This window comes from Chroicocephalus ridibundus, chromosome 1 (genome assembly GCF_963924245.1).
Source record: "Chroicocephalus ridibundus chromosome 1, bChrRid1.1, whole genome shotgun sequence".
NCBI lineage: Eukaryota > Metazoa > Chordata > Aves > Charadriiformes > Laridae > Chroicocephalus > Chroicocephalus ridibundus.
In genome coordinates, this window is record NC_086284.1 from 36,896,447 (window position 1) to 36,920,072 (window position 23,626).

Below are 23,626 nucleotides of genomic sequence, written 5' to 3' on the forward strand. Positions count from 1 at the left end.
TAGCACTCAGCCTCTGAGCAAACAACTCATGGTCTCTCCTATGGATCCCAAAGTAGTAAATTTATCCATGGCAAACCTAACTGCTTCAGTTCATTGCTTTGAATTTCCCTAGAAAGACAGTCAGACCTGCAGGGAACGTTATTAATTGAAATAATAGTTCCTTCAGCTTCAGGTACTCTCTGAGCTCATTTCAAATATAATCACTGTGTGGCTTAGCTAAAATTTGGTTAAACATACCCAGTGACAATTAACAGACTCCTTTTACGCCTGACACCTTTTGTGGATCCCTGGATATCTTTTGCACTAATATTTACAGAGCCAGGCCTCAAGCAGGTATAGTTTGCTTACGTTTATAGATCGTTTTTATGACAGTTTATTACTTGTGGTATAAACCCTTGTCTTGAACTAGGACTGCTCTGTGCTAGGCACTCTGCACAGGGAACAGGAAAACAGCTCCTGCTCTGGTCCTCCCTCCCTGGTTTGCTTTAAGTTTGACCATTTCTCCTATGAAATCAGTCCTGGAACTACCATGTGTTTCCTTCTCCCGCCTTACTGCATACCTAAAATACCTCTAGGAACCTCTCAAAACGTGAAGCTCCTCTTAAGCGTCAACAGCACGTTCTCAAATACTTTGTCTAGACTTGAAATATGCTTAAGCAGCGACGTCTGAGTGGTGGACAGACAGCATATTTAGTCCATGATAAATTAACTGGAGCCAAGGCTCATCAAGGCCAATACATTCTGCCTCAGCTTACAGGCAGTAGAGGAAGACTACAGCTTCTCTTCAGAAGCCTGACCGACGCTTTCTGCATATTTTGGGATCTCCCAAAAGGTGCTTCTGACCATCTGTGGGCTCAGATACCCTCTCCTGGTGTCTCTGTTCTCAGCAGGTATGAAATAAGCTCAAGCAACTCCGCTCTCAACTTCAGATCCCCAAGTCAATGCCAAGGAGTGCTGGGTTACGTGAATACGAGTCTAGTTCAGCCATTTACGCAGATACAAAGCACCAATGACCCCTCTGCACCGCCTGGAAGAAAAAAAAAGAAGACAGCGTTTTCTTGCGCTCTTACTACGAAACCAGAAAACAAACACGACCACAGCCTTTCGTGGCTACGAAAGCATTCCGGATGCAAGGCTTCCCTCTACTGGGAAAATCCGTGAACTGACCACTTCTCGTGAACACCTCTGGTTTCAGCCACAAAAAACCAAATGCCAAAAGTACATACAATGATGCTGTTGAACCAGCAAGTGGCAAGTGCATTCACATCCGGAAACATCATTATGCTTCAATCTTTCGTGACACACTTAAAGCTTGACCCCTTCCTAGCCAAGGGATTCATTATTTGGGAAGCCTGAAGACGCTAGAGCTGAAGAGATGCGAGAAACTGCCCTTTCCACCGTAATTGCTAATTCTGGACTAAACTTTTGTGATCCACACGACTATCAGGTACAGGATTTTCCATTAGGGCCTGGGCTTTTGGAACAGGCTTATTCCCTAGGATGAGAAGTATCCCTCTAGGGTACAGCTGAGCCAGAACAATCCCATTATGACCAACCACCTCTCCCTCCTTGAGACATCTTCGAGCAAGTTGTTCCACAGCAAGCGGCACGGTGAATATGTAGGATAAAAACATCTCGCCATATTTCTCAGGGCAGCGTGTTACTATATAGAGAGATACATGTCTCAATGTGCTAAATAGTGATTTTTATGCTTTTTTTCTTAACTACTTACAGAGTTCCCGTTAAACCAGTGAATGTTGCAACTGAGTGGGAAAAAAACCTAATAAATGTGATGGACCTAAGTTTGATGTCCATAAATACGCAAAAATTCCAAACCAAAGGCAAGTGTGTACAAAATAATTTATTACAGCATAACATATGTTGGCAATATTTTACAGTGAGTTTTCCATTCAACAATTTTGAATCTAAACAGATGACACACAAAGGAGAATTTTAATTAGAACAGTTTATTTGTCTTAATAAAATCCCCTCTTCATGAACTTATATTTGCCTTTGAGGGGCTAGTTAATATTACTGAAATTATTTACATTGCAGTGAAATAAAAACAAACCGAGATCGAATGATTCCATTACAGTTTCCAGAAAACAGATTTTCTGTACAAGCCACAGTATAGTTATGTTTTGATAGCAGTTCTTATAGAATGTAAAGCTGTCATATGTAGCCATTTTGTCTGGCAATACTATGCTTTAAATAGGTATATTAGATTCAGACTTCCGTTTTGATGTGTTGTATATTTAATAGTTAGTGCACCAGAATATAAAGTAAGAAAAAGGTTCATTGTGATTTGTAGTCAGCCTCTTTGTGCTCCCTTAAGTAGTTTTTATATGTAAAACATACTCCTCACATACCATGTGCTTTGTAGCACCTAAAGCAATAGTATTTAGTCGTGAGAAGTACTGGAGTATTGGCCGTAAGTGGACAACTAAGGCCTTTTAATGGAGGTAATACAGTAAACCTACCAGTGAATTTTTAATGATGTAGAGAATAACTGTATTCCCCCATTACTGTACCTTACACACTTGCCCAAAATTGGAGCAGCTTTTTCAACTTAAGTGTCAATAGGGGAACAGATGGGGAGAAACCAGAAGGAAGAGGAGGAAAGGGGAAGGATGGAACGAAAGACAAACAACAGTATCGAATTCATTATGTTTTCACAGGGAATTGCTTCAGGATACTCAAAAATGTTAAACTGACCATAAACTTAAGGAAACAATAGCTATGGAACACAAGGTAGATAGAATAGTTTTCAAAAAGCCTTAGTTTTTTTTTTAACACAAACCTAATCTTCGTATCCATCAACACTGGTTCCATGTAAGACACACACCTGACAAAAACATGCAAAGCCCCGATGCTTTCATTGTCACTGTGCTTCAAAACAAACCAAGCTGACCAAAGATTTAAAAAAAAAAACAAAAAACCAAAAAACAAAAAAACAACAAAAAAAACCCCCAACAAACAGTAAAACCCAAAGAAACCCAGAAAAAAACCTAAAAAAACCAGTAAAAGACAAAGAGGGCAGTTCAAGCAGCACCTCAGTCTTAATCTGCTAATAATGCTCAAATGATAATTTATTAACAAGATATGATCACATTTATCTGCATATGTAACGACACTTATGTGAAAGCAGTCTTTAACATCCATAATTTTTGTGAGGGAGGGCTGATGGATTATTAGAAGACTTAAAACTGTACAAGTATAAACATGAAAAATGCTGATTAAGGATAATGTTTACATAAATATTGGCAGTTTTTGTTGGGAGGAAAAAAAATAATAACTAAAAGCATACTCCATTTCATTTAACTACCCAAATATTTTGTTTTATACCTGTTAAAGATATTAAAATACAACCTGGAGAAGTAAACCCTGATCTGTATCCAGCCAGCATGTAATGAGAGTCAGAGTTTCGTATACGCGTGTGCATGTTGGGTATAACGCACACCCGGGCTCGCGCACACGACTTCAAATTTCATTAGACAGCAAATCATGGTTAATGGCTGTATGATTCACAGATGCAATGCTGCTATCGTCCTCGTTTGTGGCAGGCATAAAGGCAGACGTAAAAGGAAACAGTTTATGACATGCTGCTTGATATTCTTCGCATTGACTGTGGCAGCTTCCAAAACTGCCATCAAGCAGCGCCTCAAAAACCTTTGTTAACGTCTAAAGAAACAAAAGTAACAGTTAATAAATGTGATTTATAGAATTGCTTTTCTACTAAAAGATGTACTGTTAAACAATATTAATCTCAGCAAGTTCTCTGTTGGCATTCAGATATCTTATAGTTACTTAGGTGAAAAAAAACTGAAACCTTGTCCTTTCAAATACTACTAATATATCATGGTACATGAAGCATGTACGTTACCCTGCAGTTAAATGTAAATTATTTAAGATCCCACACATTTTTTGGCTTGAGGTACTGTATCTTTTACCTTCACGTTTTTGTCTCTCATGTTTTTATCCAATCTAGTAGCAACAGCAATTGCTTTTTCTTGTCTTGATTTGTCCAGGAAATACATCATCTTTGCACCTTATCGTAAGAAACAACACAATATTTAGATAACAGTGTTCCTAAATGCAATACCGCACGTACAGACACACAGAATCCGAAACCGTGCAAATCAATGTGAATTAAGACTTCTTGCAAGTTTTAATAAACCACATTTTCCTCTCTTATTTGTAACTTAAAACTAACGAAACTAATTTTCTATTTTCTAAGCTATTTTGAAATTTATTAGAAGCGTAAGGATTGAGTAATGGAGGAGATCTGCTTCTGCAAAACTGAAATGCCTCACGTTACTGAAACACACATACAGAGTATATTGGTGAATAAGCCCTTCAAATCAGCAGGCTAAATGAAATCCGTCCTCCAAATGTACAAGTGAATAAAATATATTTTCTCAGTGATACTCTGAATTCTTTTGAAAAGTACTGGAGATAAGCGAATAGAGCTATGAAAAAATTATGGAACACAGTCCAGAAGACACTCTCCAGCTTCTTGGACCACGAACAGTTTATTAAGATGCATCTGGGCATCTCAGCAAAATATTATGTTGCTCCTCATATCGTAACTGCCTTGATTTAAAATCTCATCTTAATGAACATGCAGACGTTTCATACACTTTCCTTTTCCCAAACACAAAGTCCAGGCACACTTGACTACATAATCTACTACAAAGAACAAAAACTTAAGAAATCACTTTACTGAAATAATTAAAACCCCACATTCTGAGTGTATTATCTCTTCTTGCTCAACTCATTTCCCAGATTATTAAAATTTTTTTCCTAATTAAAGAAAGTTTCCTAATTCTTACTGCTTATTATATCCAGGTTTCAGAAAATAAATTGCCAGACTGAATATATTTGGGTTTGATTCATCATTGTCAAAAAACTTATGAAATTTAACCTAGTTACATTTGTTTACAGGGAGGTTATGGTACAGAAACCCAAAGGGATTAAAATTCTGCTCATAATTTTTTTACTAGTAATCATTTTAAGCTAAAACACTCATTTGTACTCTCAGACAACAAAGGTTTAGGTCTTTCAGACCTTTCCATTTTCAAACTTGAATTAAAGGTGACAGTTTAAGTAGTTATCTACTGTACAGTAGATAAGTCAATCTCTTCAAATCTGCCTCAGCATAAACAGAAGACTGACACGTAGGTGAAGACCCAGAGCTACCAAGGGCATGTCTACAGTTAGTTCACTCATTTCACTTTAAAATCCTAATCCCACATTTGTTCCCACTGCCTGTAAATTGATACACTGTTGGATCACAGCCATCAATGGACCCTAAGGTTCATTGATTGACCCTACGGAGGTTTTACACATTGAAGTCCCTCATCTCCACTGAATGTGAACAGACTCACTTTCTTCAAAGGGCTCCCTGACATCTCTCTTAACATGGGTGCCACCACTGTCCATGATCTAGCTTGGCTTCTTCTCAAAGTCAATAAAGATGTAGGCAGTGTGAAGCCAAACTCGGAATTGTGACAGTCTTCGCCTGTACAATTACTATGACAAAGTGACTACACTATTTTCCATAACAACGGAGGGCCAGAAAATAGAACTCGGAAAACATCCAGTTGATGCCCAACAATGACAAGAGTGGAAGGACACATCTGTAAGAATGAGCAGCAATTGCCTGCCAAGAAATCTATATTGACTTCCCAAATCTTGAGCCTGCTCACAGGAAAAGAAGTGCAAGTATTCCTCTCAGGATGCTGCCCTGAAACAGGGATCTTTTAGTGGCCTCTGTAAGTTTGGGGTAAGTTACCTAACCTTCCTTTAAGACATAAACAATCCTCTGAGGCTAACTTTCTCCAGTGATTCTGGACAGGCCCTGGGTAACTTTTACAAACTAGGTGAGATTAGTACTGTTCTAAGTACTTTAAATGCCTGATAAATCTACACTTATTTTTTTTTCTTCCTAACTGCTGGAGAGGTGTTCTGTTTTCTCCTCTGCTAGCTTCTCAGGTGACATCAATTTTTATTCCAAACCTTTCTGTACTCAGTAGACATGACAAATTTCAATTCCACCTTCCTTTGACTTACCTCCAGCAGCTACTTGCACCTCTTCTACACAAATAGGGGAAGACTCTCATATTTCAACATTTTCATTGTTGACCATGAAGCAGAAAAGCAAAACTAGCATAACAAGTTTGTCATGATATTTTTATTGATGCTGTTGCTACATGACAAAGCTAGGAGTAGGAAGAGAGACATTCCAGCTGATGAGAAAGCAGGGGAAAGCACTGCTTCTATTATATAGGATTTTTTGGTTTGTATTTTCCAATCATTTCAAAATTAGAACCTGCAACAGCAGGGATGACAGTGCTTCCATACTTGAATATCTCTAGTGGTTTTATTGCACACTTTTTGGAGGTAAGAAGCACATTCCTTATGCATCTAATAAAGAAGTCAATGAGGGTGTTTGTTTTTTTTTTAACATGGTAAAAGCAGGCAGCAAAAACTCAAGGTAAACATGTGAATTTCTAGCTCGTTGGAATTTATGTACGAATTATAGATTGCAGATAAAGATTCTGGATTTAAATCACTTAAATCATCTACTTTTCAAGAGCATTAAAAAGCTAAACAAACCTGACAGTTGGTGCTGAATGGAGGTAGCGTTGTGTTTGAGAAATTCTTCATTAAAACTTTCCAAGTTTTTATTAACAAAGATTTTCTGCATTTCTTGAGTTAGGACCTTGCTCACAATTTCCGGGAGGTTACTATGGTCAGATACTAGAAGGGGGAAGGTAAGAGCGAGAGAAGCAAAAAGAGCCATTTAAACAACTAGAAAACAGTATGAAACCACAAACATCAGTGCTAAAATTCCCATTTTTAAAATTAGGGCACAGAAAGAAAACACAAATTTCCATTCAAAACACATCACAAGCAGTTATACTGATGCATTTATAGATGAAACAGTCATCAAGGATGCTCTGTCATGTAAACTTCCTGCTGAACGTGTGCTTTGCTTCAAGTCAAAATCTCCCATATTTGCCACTTTTCTTAAAACTTAAGAATTTCAAGGATCTCTGGAACACCTACTCTCTGTGAAATCTAGCCAAAGTGAGTTATTGGGTCCACCTGGTGGATTAACGGAGGAAGGAGCATAATCTAATACATGCACAGTACCCTGCATAGTACAACCTGTGTTTTCTTGGGTATTACCACGGAAAACAAGCTGTCTATTTCTATTCTTATTTTATATCAGTTTGTGTTTCAAGAGTATTTATACGTTGCAAAAATATGTAGTTACGCCTTTGTACAACGTAACTTCCTGTATCTTTTTACATACATGCGTACTTCCTACACACATACCAGCTTTAGAGAATTTAATCAAGCACTCGTGTAGCCATGGGTTATTACTGTTGATGGCAAAAGCTCTTTTGACAGACTGTAACATTAACAGGAACTTTCCTGTGGGAAGGAAAAAAAACAAACAAAAACATACCAAGATTAAGAATACAGAACTTCTTCTCTGTTTCACTGTTTCTTTTAGTAAATCTAGTACAAATATTAGAAACATCAATGCCCACACAGAATTAAAAAGAAGATTTAATTTTTCCCATCCTAATTCTTGAATAACAGAAATGTCTGCTGCTCAAACTCTGGCAACACTGCATAGGTGTTACTGTTTGGCTTTGTTTTCCCCTAGATAATTAAAGATCACACTGCAAATCTCTCTCTACCGCATTTATCAGTATCTACTACAACTTACTTTGTTCTTTCCTCTACTTTTCCTATTATTACTGGATACGATGCAAACCTCAACTTCAGTCAAGTAAAGATCTATTCCAGAGCACTTTAGGCTACACTCAGATAACACAGGTTGCAGTGAAGGGTTTAAAATTTTGTAGAGCAAAATAAAATCATGCGGTACTTTACCTTTTCTGAAGTATATTTCAAATGCTAATAAATGTGTTTCTATGTCATCTCCAATAAGATTCTTAAGTGGTATAAGGAACTTAATGGCTTCTTCTAATGGATTTTCTACCTGTTTTAATGAAAACACAGTGAAATTTAAAACTTAAAATAAATGTCAAATAAAACCCACCAAGGATAGTTTCCATTATTCAGTGCATTTAAATAATCAGAGGCCAAAAGCAAACTTTCTGAATTAAAAGTGTTTGCTCATTATTTCATGTTGACAAAGACGACATCATGGCTAACTCTGGCACTGCCTATGTAGCGTACTCAGCGTTGTAATTTAGTATTTAGGAAACAATTAAATACAATCACCTTAGACAGCAAGCTTAAACTTCTGAAGTCACTGTGATAAAGGAGGCAGTTCTTTGCACTTAGAGCAATACTGGCTCATGTCTTCAAATTTTGTGAACTGCTATCACATTTCTGTTAGTTTTTCCTCTATTCACTGTACAAAAACCAGAGTTCTTCAGACAAAAACCATCTTCTTGTTCAGTATCTATTTTAATGAAGGATGGCCTACTGTTCAAAAAAACCTCAAATTTAAAGAAAGTAACAATATTATTAATAATATTTGACTTATTAGAGGAAAAAATGACTTTTTTTAGTGTAAACAGACTACAAAAAGGTATCTTTGCATAGAAAAATAATTTTATAGAAACACCTGGATTCTTTCAGTGGAACCTGACAGTAATCGCTTATTATAGGCTTTTTATGAAAATCACATGAATTTAACATGAAAGACCATGCTAACCCTTTCCAGTTTTTCAGGAACTAGCTCTTCCCTGGGTCCACTAGTTTCCTCCTCTTCTTCATCTCGCTTTTTCTTTTGATTCTTTTGTTGTCGCTCTCTTTCTGCATGTTTTCTTTCCTCTTCAAGTTTTGCTTTCTTCTGTGCTCTTCTTTGCTTGCTAAGCATTTTCTTCAATTCTTTGGCTGAGAGATTTTCTACAGATTAAAGTAACAAACAGATAACTTATATTCACAGAGTATTTAATTAAAAAATCTTGTTTCTCTCAAACACTCAGACATCCCACTAAGCTCCTCCCCCATCTCAAAACGGCATACTTTTACAGTGATTTCCAGAAATATCAGCACTTGCCAGACTATCATCACTATGTAGTCCAACATTACTACTGGATTACTATTTACGGCATAACACAACACTCTCATGTATTTGTTATAGAAGCCTCAACTGTTTGAAAGGTTAACTACATAAAATTATTGTATCTATGGCAGGTTTTGCCTCAGAAGTGGTTTTCAAGGGTAATACTAAGCTCCCATATTGACCATAGCTCAGTTTCCTTTCCATGCTAACTAGAAACACCCAGACGGATTTACACTCCATCTTAAAACAAGCTTGCTATCTTTCATTAAAGTGTCTGAACAACATACAGCCATGATAATTGCATTGATTTTCTGCAAACACCACGGAATAGCTAATTGGATGCAAGTAAAAACTGATATTGTTTAGGGTGAGGAGAGGTCAAATATTCTGGTATGTATTAGCAGGACCATTGTATGTACCTCCAGTCTGGTTGCTGTGTTCAGATTTTTAGATTGGACAAGCATTTACATAAACCAAGACAGTTTAACGGCTGCATGAAAAGCAGAACACACAAAACATGGGTTTCCTACATTTCACACAGAAGCGAGGAGCCTCCAGCCTTTCCATTCACCCTTTTTTTTCCTTCCCTGCCATCCCACTGACCTGACCAGTTTAGCCTGAATAATATTGTAGTTTCCAGTCTGCTTACTGTGGTTTTTTCACTGAGAACAGAATCTGTGCTAATAATGTGTCAAGGAACAGAAGAATGCGCTACTGAGGGACTAACACTTTTTTTTTGTGGCTATGGCACCATGACCTCTCTACTGGGGCCAGCCACCACTCTGAAACAGGGAAGGAAGGAGAAGCAAGTGTTCTTTTAAACTCAGTTCATGCAGTGCTATCATCCCCTGTGGATGAGCCTACTGAATTTCTATGTTTCTATGACATATTGCCATCAAGATCCTCTGTCACACACTGATCTTCCACTATATACAGAAACAAATTAAAATTGGAGAGAAAAAAAGATGCAAGTCGAACCGTGCTGTGAAATGTGTCTCTTTTTATACGTACTTCATTATACATAGGCAGATATGGAGAAAACTTATTATTCACTTCTGAATGAAAGGTAAAATTGTATTGGCAATATTAAGTGGCATTTTTCGTTCAGTTTAACTTTTTTTAACCCATGTCAAATATTTTTCCCTTTGTAAAGAGCTAGACATTAATTGCACCCCTTTAGTCAACAGCCACTGCAGTGTTGACAGTAGCTGCGGTTCCACAAACGGAGAAGCGACTACTTATCTTAAAGGAAAAAACCTCATAACTCATTTGTCATTGAATCCTCATTTTTCCAAACCACACCCCATTGGTTTCTTAAGAAAGCCTGCTTTTCACTTAATGCTAGTTTTAAATTGTTTCCTAAATGTATTGATCTTGCTAATATACACTTATGCATGTTTTCTTTGGTCCTGAAGTCATGTGAAAAAAGGCTGAAGTGTAACACAGTATTAACTAGTATTACTATGGAATAAATTAAATACACTAAATCAAAACTAAATTCTTACAATTCAGACTGCTTTCCCACAAAATCTATCCAGTGTTTCATAATTCGTCTGTTACTGACATTTATCTTTTGTTTAAATGGATAAATGGCTGAACTGAATTCGATTTTTCTTTTTAATGTTCTGAAATGCCACTCATCCCCACTGACTCCGACTACAGCTAGGTTCATTCGTGTACTAGTTTTACAACACGATGAGAGAAAAGAGAGGAAGAAAGCTGTAGCATGTTATCTGTGATCTCACCAGTCATCAAATCGTGACAGAAAAGAGGAAAAACTTGTGTATGTTACAACTCATATTTGTTCTATTAGCACATAACTTACTTAGCTTAATAAGCTTTTACATGCGTCATACACATATGAGCCTCCATTATGGTCTAGGTACCTGAATTCACTTCTTGTTCTTTGCTTTCATTGGTAAGAGGATTATCATGGAGCTTCAGGTAGATTTCAATTGCTGACCGAGCAGCCTTGAAGTAGAAGGCATGTTTCCTGAGCACATCTTCTAATCTCAAAAGGTCTACATAGGCACGGAGAGTCATCTTTCTCATACAGTATGTGTGGAAGTCAAATTGATCATCCGTTATCTCAAAAAAATGCTTCAAGAAAAAAAAGAACACACACACAACTCTTATGCGCTTCCCTTGCTTCATCTATTTTTTTAGTTAGATGGAGGTGAATAAAGTTACAACTGATTATTTACATAAAATATTTAACAGGCATAGAAATATCCGTATAATACTGACTGTCCAAGGGAACCTCTCAGCAGGGGAAAAAACCCACGCTGAAAAATCTCACTTTCATAACAAAAACTATAATGTGATTGTTCAAAGACTTAGGCACCCTTTCGAAGCCAACTGAAATGTTGTTGTTCTGATTAAAAAAAAAAAAAAGAGCTGGCAAAAGACAGCATAAAGTTAATGTACAAATAGTTGTATAGTTGGGAGACATGGTATTTTATATTGAATCCTTTTCACTTCAAATGTTTTTCACACAATAGCTAGGGGTGACATCTATTACAATAAATCATCAAGTATCAACCTGTTTTTAAAAGGCATTATACTAGAAACTTTATATGCAAAGAAAATCATGCTGATTACCTCAAATATTTTCATTAGTGCGTGAGAAATATTGGGAAAGAAACTGATGGTGTTTGTACCTACTTACCCTTTCTACTTCGTGGCATTTTTTCAAGGCATCACCATACTTTCCTAACCTTTGATAAGCTGCGGCACATTCAGTCTGGAACCACATACACTGCATCTCATTTAGGTTTTCCATAGCAGAAGTTCCTTCCTGAAACAAGTGTCATTATCACTTTTTGCTATCAATGGCTTCTTTCAACTATGGCTAGTTTCAGGCCATTAGTAGGAAACAATCAATCCTTCAACTACTTGGAATACAATAGAAAATAGATACAACCACCCAATGACCGAGAATAACACTGGTGATAGCCTATGCTCCCAAGATAGAAAAGGACAGATTAAATGATTGTTTAAAAAAAAGTTACCTGAACAAGATTAGTGTCTCAACAGATTTTTAGGATTAACTCATGCTTGTATACACAGTCTTAGTTTTACAATTTGGGGGCAGAAAACAACATTATTTTAAAAAAATCTTTAAGTTCAGTACATAATTTTTGTTGTTTTTTCCCCTTGTCAGGTGTCATCTACTAGTCTAAAAATTCACTAATATATTTACTGCTTTATCATGTAGTATGAATAATAAGTTTCTTAGAACTTGTTAGTCTAAATAAATGAAGTTAGATTTATCCTTCATACTTTTACAAGAAAAAATCCTAGGATTTATTCTTTATAGTTTCAATGCTCTAAACCAAACTGGAAGCACATTCCACGTATCACGAATGTTAGCCACCAAATTTTCAGAACAGCCTTTTTACTAAAAAGAAAACCCACTTCAACTCACAACATTTAATTATTCAGGATCAGATTTATCCTATCTTACCACAATATCTATGGCTAGAGTTCTGTATTTCTTGCTCTAGCACTTCTGACAAGCATACACAATGAGTTTTAGTGATCAAATTTTTAGTCGTTCCTAGAAATATCCACAAAGTTCAGATTCATTTTCAAGTGTTTTCACACCTAAAATTAAGAAGGATTAAGGAGCCTGACTCATTTATCTGCTCCAGAAAATCCCTACAAGTAGCTGTCTTCATATTTAGTTACATAAATAATATGGAAATCCAGTCTTTATGAATCTAAATTTTGTTCAGTGTCAAACAATACAGAATTTCAAGTGCTTACCCCATCTTTTAAGGACAGGATTTGCTTTAACAAAACTTTCGTCTTTAGAACTAGCTTAAAGGAACGAAATGTTCAAGTCCAAATTAATTTATGTTAATGCTAAATCATAATGAATACAGTGCACATTCCCATGCACTCACTCAGATGGTATTACTGGGGAATAGCGGGTTTGGCAAACAAGGTATCCATCAGATGCATTTTCAGAGAGGTACTTGGAAGTACGGCAATATAAAGTACTTCTGGACAACCACCTTTGAACGACCATTTTTTCCAGTATTTACGGGATCTATACAGCTGGAGTACTGCGTCCAGCCCTGGGGCCCCCAGCACAAGAGGGACATGAGTCTGCTAGAGCAAGTCCAGAGGAGGGCCACGAAAAATCAGAGGCTTGGAACACCTCTCCTATGAGGACAGGCTGAGAGAGTTGGGGCTGTTCAGCCTGGAGAAGAGAAGGCTCCAGTGAGACCTTACTGCGACCTGTCAATATATAAAGGGGGCTTGTAAGAAAGAGAGCCTTTTCACCAGGGCCTGTAGTGACAGGACAAGAGGTTAACAGTTTTAAACTGAAAGAGGGGAAATTCAGGTTGTACGTAAGGAAGAAATAACTTACTGTGAGGGTGGTGAGACACTGGAACAGGTTGCCCAGAGAAGTTGTGGATGCCCCATCCCTGGAAGTGTTCAAGGCCAGGCTGGACGGGGCTTTGAGCAGCCTGGTCTAGTGGGAAGTGTCCCTGCCCATGGCAGGGGGGTTGGACTGGATGATCCTTAAAGAGTCCCTCCCAACCCAAACCATTCTAAGATTCTACATACTTATTTACCACTAAGTGTAAGAGCGTTATCTTAAAAGTGGACACTAATAAAATATATATTTTTATTTTGGTCAAAAGTTACACGAGTGAAAAATAAACTGCCAGAGGCAAACAAAACCTCTCTTCATTAAAGCCATATACTTACCCTCGTGAATTTAGAGCACATCTCCTCCGCGTCCTTTACCATATTTGCTCGCAGCATGTATTTAGCACACTTAGAATTAATAAATCTGTCTGCAGTATCCAGAGACTGTGCTTCATCCATCCATTTGGCAGCTTCCTTGAGGTTACCTACATGCTGTTAGGGAGAAATTAAATAGTTAGCTTTCAGTATAAGCCTGCTATTGACCAGCTCCTGAAATCTACAGTTACTGGTATTTCTCCCTCAGAAATAACAAAAGGCATTATTTATTGTTCGCTCCCCCCACCCCCAGATTTTTTCAGAATGACAATTCGCTGTAAGTTGCTTTGCAAAATCTAAACAAAAGGGTTTTCATTTTCTTACTGACAGAACAGTGCCCCAAAAGAAACCCACATGAAAACTGATGCCCATAACCATACTATCCACACATTCACACCAATTAGATGGGTTGGTTTTTTATAAACTAGATACTCTATGTGTCCAAATTAATTTCTTACCTTGTAAATTTTTGCTTTTAAATAGAATAGTTCTATTAATGTTGGAGTGCTAGCAATCGCCGCGTTAATGTAATCCAAGGCCAAAGAGCACTGGCCAAGTTTGTCAAAGTGCTGTGCCAGGAAATATCGAACCCAAAGCAGTGTTGTTGGGGGCTCTTTCTCTCCGTTTTCTGCAACAAAATGGAAAAAATTACAGTAACCAGTAAGGGTGAAGACTGCATTTGAAAAAACACACACAGAAAACAAAGCTTGGCAAATTCAGCAAATATTTGCTGTAATGCGTGCATTTGCTAGGACGTATTACAACTATTTTCTTGCTAAAAGTATCATCACTTCAACAGTTCTTGGTAACTGCCATAAACAGTACTGGTAATTACAGTGTAATTAATATAAGACAATAGAAACTTACCACATGTACTAAAAAGGTCACAAGTTTTCAATGAGGCTTCATAACCAGTAACAAGTTCTTGGATTGTAGAAACCTGCATATAAAGAGATGTCAACTTAAATTATGCTTTACTATCATGTTTACATAAATTAACACACTGAGAAAAAGTACTTGGCAAAATTAAAAATAGTATACTAAACCATAAAAACTTAATCTGGAAAAAAAACCTGGATGTATCCTCATATAGTTTACTTCACCTTTCACAAACTACCTTTGATCACTGTTTTTAACTGGTGATGTGGCAGGGAAACAGGTGTAATCTTTGGCAGTTTACGGCAGAAAGTAGTCAAGTACATTTGATCAGTATCCTTTTTAAATTGTATTTTGGAATTTTTAAGTTTCCAAACCAAGCCAACTGAAGAAAGGTGCTTTGGAAAAGACCCTGCATGGACCTCCCATAACAATGAAGGTACAGAAGAGACTTCTGTGGTTTCCTGGCAGGCTGATATGTACCATTAAAGATATTTTTTTTTGTTAAAAAGGTATTGCTGCCTAGAATACGGACTGCATCTTTTTGCATAAAAAAATCTACATATTGATTAATTTAAGGCTAATACTTTCTGAAATCAGACCTTGTCAACAATATTGTCGTTCATTCCAAGGGGCGAAGACTCAAAAGTCACCCACACAGTTCTGAATTCACACTACACAAGTCTGACATTTACAATACATGCAAGTGTTATTATCTGTGCATGTCATAACAATGAACTAGTCCAATACCGGGTCTGTGGCTTACAAGTGCCACGTAGTATTTCTAAGCATTTATGAAAGGCTCAACCTGTTTTGTAGCTACGTTCCAAGTGTGCCTGCCGTATCCACCAAGAAACCAGCCTCCTATGGAACAAGAATACTACTAAAGAAAAAAAGAAAGAAATAGGATCTATGTATATATACCCAAAACACAGAAGGGATTTAAAAATTAAGATCTGACTGTAAGCATAGTAGGATAATGGCTACATTCACCAATTAGGTGAAACCTATAGACAGTAAAAACCTAACACTTTAATGGTTGAAAGTAAGACAATCCTACATTAAAAAAAAAAGCTGGCTGCAAGAGTAAAATAAAAAATATCATGGAGAGACATCAAAGTTTAAAAAAGCATGCATCCACTTCAAGATACACTTTGTGAGAGGAGGGGAAGGGAATAAATCTTGTTCTTGAAGATCAAAATATACAATTTGAAGGATGCTACTTTATTTAACCTAATTCAACACAATAAGCAAGGAATGTCAAACATTTTGTTTCAAAGAGAGCAGAGAAAGTGACACACCCAAGTCACACACAGCCAGTGTAAATGTCTCAAAAGTGTAATAAAACGTATAAACACACACGCATTCTGGAAAGCTCTGGGCAAGTCTCCTAAGGAATGGTTTCTGGTAGCAAAATCTCAAATACAATAAAGTGTTACTAGACTTCAAATAACTACAGAGTGATAAAAGAACGTGAAGAAGTCACAAGTCAAAGGCAAATAAATGCATTAAGCTGTTCTCTGACTGCAGACAGCTATTTACTAAAAGAAACCTTCAACAACCTCAGAAGATCTTTGAAGATTCTCTTCTCTAAAATGAGTTTAAATGCAGAAGTAAGCACCTGCTTCAGGTAGCAGGCTTGCAGTGTGTACGTGCAACAGAGTAAGTGTTATTTCCTTGCTGCTTTTCACTGGAACTTCAAAGTGTTCCCAAAGTTATTCTCATCTGGCTGTTGGTAAACTCAAATTCCCTTGAGAGCAGCCAGACTGCAAATGAACTGTGTGTAAAGTGAGAAAGAGCCCTTCATTTCCTTAACAAACACCACTACCAAACTCTACATGTATTTTTTTTTTCCCCACTAATGCACACTTGGAGTAATGGCTTCACAGCTGGACAAAGACCATGCTACCACCAAAAAGAATGGTGCCACCACCTCCAAGCCACATGTGCCTGGTCCCTGCTCTGGGTGAGTGCTAGTGGCTGTAGCCAGGGTTACAAGTGATTTACGCCCTGCTCCACCCTCAGCGTACAGATGCCCAATTACTAGTTCCATCATCAGAGGGAGCTGGCAGTGAGGCAGTAAGAAAGCTGCTCTTCTTAGCTGGAGGGTCTTCAATCAGCTTACAGCACCAGTGAAATCATAAAATCACAGAATCTTCATGGTTGGAAAGGACCTTTGAGAACACTGAGTCCAACCATACACACACACCAAAAAAAAAACCCCAAAAAAGCCCCCAAACCCCCCCAAAAACCCAAACCACCACAAACAAACAACCTACAATCTCTGCCACTAGAGCATGCCCTGAAGTGTCACATCTAGATGTTTCTTAAATACCTCTAGGGATGGTGACTCAACCACCTCCCTGGGCAGGCTGTTCCAGTGCCTGACCACTCTTTCAGTAAAGTAATTCCTCCTAATATCTAATCTAAACCTCCCCTGCCACAACTTCAGACCATTTCCTCTGGTCCTGTCATTATTCACCTGGGAGAAGAGGCCAACACCCACCTCTCTCCAACCTCCTTTCAGGTAGCTGTAGAGGGCAATGAGGTCTCCCCTCAGCCTCCTCTTCTCCAAGCTAAACATGCCCAGCTCCCTCAGCCTCTCCTCATATGACCTGGTCTCCAGACCCCTCACCAGCCTGGTAGCTCTCCTCTGGACACGCTCCAGCACTTCAATGTCCCTCTTGTACAGAGGGGCCCAGAACTGAACACAGCACTCGAGGTGAGGCCTCACCAGTGCCGAGTACAGAGGCACCATCACTTCCCTGCTCCTGCTGGCCACACCATTCCTGATACAAGCCAGAATGCTGTTGGCCTTCTCGGCCACCTGGGCACACTGCTGGCTCAAACCCTCTGATCCTGATGCGATGGAGAACACCACGCTGTATCGTGTTTTAAAAGATGCTGAGTTTTTCCAAATTCACTCTGCAGTGGTTTTGGCTTCTATATTCCAAGAAATTACACTGGAATTGTCATTCTGAAAACTACTTTGAACAATACATCTAGAAAAAAAGTATTCTGTGAAAGCAACAGCTACAAAAGTCATGCAAACCAGGCAGGTAGGTTATTGCAGACATTTTTGATGAAAGTGACAGTATCATTGTTTCTCATGCCTACTCGGAATCTTCCTTCTCCCTTTTTATGCTTATGCTTCTGTGTCTTGCTAGTCATTTAGGAAAATAATTTCAGGTTCATGTGCTGCTTCAGGGAATAAATGATCTGGAAATATGAACCCTAATTTCTGTGTCCATATCAACTGCAAGTTTAGTAGTAAACTGTGTCTCTTGGATTTACTACCATTTATTATTTGTATTCTAGAGTCACCACTGTCATCTTTAAGACAATAATACTTGACTATTTCTAAACACTGCAGCATTCTTCATAAAGATCATGTGTTACAATTTCTAAAAATCAAGCCGAGGTACCTGGAAGTATCATGATACTGACGATGAGTTACTTTAAAACGGTATTATTCGAGGAAAAAAGTTTCAGTTACTCCCTTGCCATGCATCTGAAAAAGCTTAAGGTATTACAAAAGCATAACTGAAGTCATCAGCAAATCTCAGGTTTTACAACAAGAACAGAGCCAATTCCAGAACTGGGGTCACCAGTTTCAGACGGCTCTTAAGTAATCAAAATTCAAACCTCTTCATAGGTCAACGACCTACAACCTACAACTTTAATTTCATTACAAAAGAACAATGAGCACGAATGCAAGAAGGGGGAAATGGGCTTTAGCCTTCCCCATTAGCACAGACAAGTGAAGTGCTTGTTTTCCCTCCTGTACCTTATGTCAAGGTTAAAATTGCACATGCTCACAAACCAGTACAGATTCTTGTCAAGTGTAATAATCTTGAAAGTTAAGAAAGAATCTTCCACACTCCATATTACTTGAAACAAAGACTCCACAAAGGCCAGAATGGTCTTTTTTTTTTTTTTCCCATTTCTGTGCAGTTTGTTTCAATTGGAAATTATGGTTTCATAAGTAAATGTCTTAAATTAAGTTTTTTCCAAAAAAAAAAAAAGCAAAACTGAGACTGAAATAAATATAATGCATACACATCTTAATTTCTTTTTAAACTGTAAGCAACAGAAACCCAATTTACTTGAACCCCAATTCTGAATTACTTTTTCCTGTGAGATTTAGGGGTTTTTTACTTATCTGATTATACTGAGAAATATTTTGTCTCCTCTTTTGTATGGGACAGCCTAAGTGAAGGTTACTGCTTTCCAGGTAAATGGCTGATGGCTAGAATTCTTTTGTCATGCCTTGTAGCTGTTATGGTGGCACCTACGGGCCAGTCATTAAATGGCAATCTGTGCTGCATGCTATGCCATACACCAGGTGACTACTACCACATAAATTTTTCTTTAGACAAATAGCAAAAGAGGATTGTTGAAGATATGAACAATAATATGGGGATCCAAAATGAGGTGTTCGTACTTCAGTAGGCTAAATCCTAGTTTGATTTTTTTTTTTTTTTATGTACTCCATGTAGGAGGTAAGTTGAACGGAATGACAAAGGAATAAAAGAGGCAATACAGAAAGGTTTTTAAGAAACATATAACAAAGGTGAGGTGAAATATGCAATAAAAGATTAAATCAACACCCACTAGCACAAAGGAGGGATGCAAATTTTTCAAATAAAAGGCTAAAACTCTCTGGTTCATTACTATGGAAGTTAAATTACTACATTGATTGTATAACCTATTATTACAGCAGCTGGGCAAAATATTTTGTAATAGACTTCTGTTTCAACGACAACCTTCAAAACACTAATACTGCATTTCCTTCTTCAGTGAAACAACTGTAAGAAAAGGAACTGAATTATCAATACCAATCATACAGAAATACTGTAATGTACTATAAAGTGGTCAAACTTAAGCTGTGCCAATAGCTTTTTTTTTTCCCCAAGAATTCAGCTTGTTAATTTATCAGTCACAATTTAAGTTTTTTTTTTAATTGCTGCCAGTATAAATCAGTAAGAAGGTGCCAGCACTTCCAGTGCACAAATCGATTAAAAGCTACTGTAGGCAGTTTCAGAAGCAATCCATAGGTTTAACATTTGGCACAGGTTTCAGCCCCTGCCTTTTGAATTCCTGAGAACATGTTCAGTATTATCTGCACTGTTCTCAAAGGCAAACAACCAAAAGGAACGGTTTGAATACTGCTACTGAGGTATAAAGTTTCAAGGTGCATTTATAAGGCTGCCCAAACAAGAAAATATGCTACTGGCCTGTAGATATAAATGCAATGGTCATCTTAAGTTAAGAAAGTTTAGTTACACATTCGTGCGGAAGAATCTTCAACCAAATCCCATAAATACTTTAGAAAGATGTGCTCTAGTATGTTGTTTTATAAAAAGATTTAACTATTACAAAATTAATACACATTTACATTACTGAGACACAGGCAACGGATACATTATCTTGCCCTGAACACCATCAACAATGAAAAGGATACAAAACAGTGCAGACGAGTAAAAAGACAGTAGACAAGAACAAATCACACATAACTTGGCACAAATATGTGCAGAGTGACATTAAAATCACTGAAATAGCCCATCACCATCATGCATCAAATGGATGACTTCTGGGAATTACCACACAGTAGGAGACTGACACTTTAGAAAACCACTTTGACTGTTTCCTTAGGAATGCCTAATAATCATACATACCAGAAGGTAAATATTTGCATGTTGTTGTTTTGCATTTGGGGGTAGGGTGGTGGTGGTTAGTGGTTTTGTTGGGGTTTTTTGTTTGGTTTGTTTTGTTGGGGTTTTTTTTGGTTTTGTTTTTGTTTTGTTTTTTTTTTAAGAGAAATGAAAATTATAACGACTAGCTATTCACAGTTTCGTATTGCATCCAGAATAATTTTAATTATTCCGTTACTTTAATGAGAGCAATTTTTTCTCCTGCTTCAAACATAGCTGCACGGTTCACTGCAACCCATTCCAAAACTGGTGTCTTTAAGAGGATGCTGCTGTCTCAGAAAATAGTCCAACCTCACCTCAGTGTCAAACCTACAAGCTTTCAAATTGTTCTTCAAATAGAATTCAATGGATCCTACAAGTTTGAGACCCCCATGACAGAGCTGGAGGGTTTTCCATGTGGGAACACTATGGTTAACTCCTTTCATAACCATCCACAAAGGGCTACAGGAGAAAAATTAGACAACAGCTCTTCAGCTTACAGTAGGTGACCCAATGAGGCTTCTCTTATGAAACCTCGGGTATTTACTTCTCAGTAATTACAGCAGAAAGGTATATAAAAAAAAAAAATAATAGAACTATCACAAGAATCTCACCTACTCAGATTCATCTGTTTCAGAAAGCTCTTGAATTAAACTGTAAGAGAAAGATGACATAGAAGGATCATTCTATATTCAAAAGCCATCTAGAATGAGTACTTAGCCTGGAAAAAACAAAGAGTACAAGTACAAACAAAGTACAATTGAATTTTGACTGTATTTCCTACCACCAGTATTGTAAAAGCTTTGAGTAAGAAAAGTATTCTTTATTCAGGGAAGTGGGATGTAGTTGACTTTGTGACACCGCTTTTCCAGCACAGCATGAGAGACATCCACTGGAATTGCTAAGGATCCTTATGTCTGTGTGAGAAATCGAAAGATAGTTGTACTTTTCAAAATACCTAGAAAACATTTGCAAATTCTTTTGCTACAGAGTACCTAAAGGAAATTGCTGTTGTGCAACTTCAAAAAACTCCTCATCATCCAGAAAAGATGGGATACCTAAAGACTGAATGACAAACTAAGCCTTTTCAACAGCAGCCCTGGCAAACTGTTTTCCCTGGGGCAGAAGAAAATCATGTTGACGTTAACAGATAAAGCCCTTGTGATCAAATTATTAAGAGTATCTTTCACAAGACAGAAAGAAGTATCCAGGACATACCCTGAGGCAATACCCTAAATGCTTCATGGGAAACAGAGAAGCAACAATAAAAACCAGTCCGTAAGAGTGCTGTCAATACTTCAAGTCTTTGCTACAATGAGATGTTATTTAATAGAGACATAAGAAGGTGCTTACAACGTGCAGAAGCGCTATCAATCCACTCTGAAAGATATTTACGAATTTAGTACCGAATAAGTTAAGGCGGAAAAAGAAGAAAGCAGTTGCTGGCTCAGAGTTCTGGAGAAAGCCTTTGATGGCAACATTTTGAACAGTGCTAGCGGCTGGTCTGTGGCACACAATACCAGTACTAAACCACACCTTTCTTGAGTTGCCTCCATTATCAGTCCATTTCTGAGACCGTGGTAATCATTCACACACACACACAAAACCAGCCAACACAGAGCTGAAAGCTGGGGAGCTGAACCCACAAAATAGGAATACCATAAAGAGTTGGTTCCTTGCTTTTCTTTTGATGCTACGCTCTCCACACCATTCTGAACAGAACCTTCCTCAGAAACAGTTTAGCACTAAAAAAAGCTCCAATACAATGACGGCACAAACAAGAACATCTTCTGAAGTAATATTTCTTGAACAATTTTGTTTCAAAACTCCCTTTGCTCACAGAGGCACCTTCCCAGCCTCCCTGAAAAGGGCTACTTTATTACTTGTGATGGAAGAGACAGACATACAGCTTGGCAAGGAACTGTACACCCTTCTCTACGCCCTTAGAGATGCTGTACAGGAGGATCCTGGGTTCAAAGCCAGCCTGAAGTCCCCATCTCTACAAATGCAGACACTTAGATGTGAACTTTGAGGCCTGAAAAATATTACAAGTGGTCAAAGAGGCACACTTCTGATCACCTATCGTATCTAGCACAGTCCCACCACATGATTAACGGTATTTCAATCCAGGACACTCTGACCATACCTTTCTGGATGGAAATACTGAAAAAAGGAAGGAAGTTTCAAATAAAGATGCTGACAATGGAGTAAAAAAGCTCATAAATTCAATTAACTACATTGAGGGAAAAAAGGGCGGGGGGTTTACTACAGCCTAATGAAGACAAGAAGCATCTTCATCTATAGCCAAGAGGTGATTGGCATAAATCGAGATGTGCTTTTTAATCAAGGCAGCAAAGAACAGAGCACGCCAAACACATGAGCCAGCTGGCACACTGGCACAGCACAAAAGGTCTGAGTTCAGACTTTTACAGTGTATCCACACAGGGAGGTGTATATGGGCAGCCACCTAAAGAAGTGCTATTTCCTATGACTTACTATAAATTTAACTGAAAGAATATCTAAGATCACAACATTTATAAACTGACACAGTTCACAGAAGAACCAAAACACCTCTTCAGCAAGGCTCACACTGATTTGATTTTTTTTTTAAAGCAATGTTCCTCCACTATTTAAAAAAGGTCCCCTACTTTAAACATAAGATATTGACACTCTGATTTATCAGTGTAAAACAGAAAAGGTGTAGGGTATGCAAATGAGTGAATATTTCCATTTTTACTCAAAGCAGCTATGCACTCACTTACTTGCAACAACTTCCTTAGTCTCCTTTGAAGAGTTTCTGCTCGACAACTTGTAGTATAGCGCATACAGATTTACCCCACCCAATGAGGTATGAACCACGGAACTAGCCCACAGAGACTATTCAAATAAATTACTCCAATTGTGAAAGGTTACTCAGCCTCATACGGAGAATTCCATTGCACATTTTACTATGTGGCTAACATCTGAATGCAATAAAAAAAAAAATCACAATCCATTACAAATTATTTGACCACCTCATGCCATGCAAGTATAAACAGGAAAACATGACAAGCAGCCTTCTACTTAACACAAGTCTCCTTAAATTTCCTATGTATCTTTGACACATACAGATGCTAAGTATGTTTTTGTAAGAAGCTTTACTATTTTGTATAACACACAATGAAAGTGTTGCTTTGAAACTAACAGCAGTTCAGACATAGGTGCATCTATTTTTAAATTTATTCAGCTGAGCCATCAATAC

At 37.7% G+C, this 23,626-nt stretch overlaps 1 protein-coding gene across 3 annotated transcripts in view; it reads right to left on the reverse strand.

Annotated features, from left to right (window-relative positions):
* Window positions 1–1,843: 1,843 nt before the first annotated feature.
* NAA16 (N-alpha-acetyltransferase 16, NatA auxiliary subunit) overlaps window positions 1,844–23,626 on the reverse strand; it is a 71,286-nt gene continuing 49,503 nt past the window's right edge. For 2 of the 3 annotated variants that reach the window (XM_063335035.1, XM_063335036.1), the window contains exons 10-20: window positions 14,684–14,756; window positions 14,275–14,444; window positions 13,781–13,933; window positions 11,727–11,855; window positions 10,945–11,158; window positions 8,705–8,898; window positions 7,912–8,020; window positions 7,345–7,443; window positions 6,619–6,762; window positions 3,951–4,048; window positions 1,844–3,681 (exon numbers count right to left, since the gene is read on the reverse strand). In XM_063335035.1, coding sequence (XP_063191105.1) covers window positions 3,481–3,681; window positions 3,951–4,048; window positions 6,619–6,762; window positions 7,345–7,443; window positions 7,912–8,020; window positions 8,705–8,898; window positions 10,945–11,158; window positions 11,727–11,855; window positions 13,781–13,933; window positions 14,275–14,444; window positions 14,684–14,756 — 1,584 coding nt within the window. In that variant the 3' untranslated portion in view covers window positions 1,844–3,480. Of the gene's footprint in view, window positions 3,682–3,950; window positions 4,049–6,618; window positions 6,763–7,344; window positions 7,444–7,911; window positions 8,021–8,704; window positions 8,899–10,944; window positions 11,159–11,726; window positions 11,856–13,780; window positions 13,934–14,274; window positions 14,445–14,683; window positions 14,757–23,626 lie in introns of those variants that run through there. The other variant, XR_010071106.1, reaches the window with a different exon arrangement.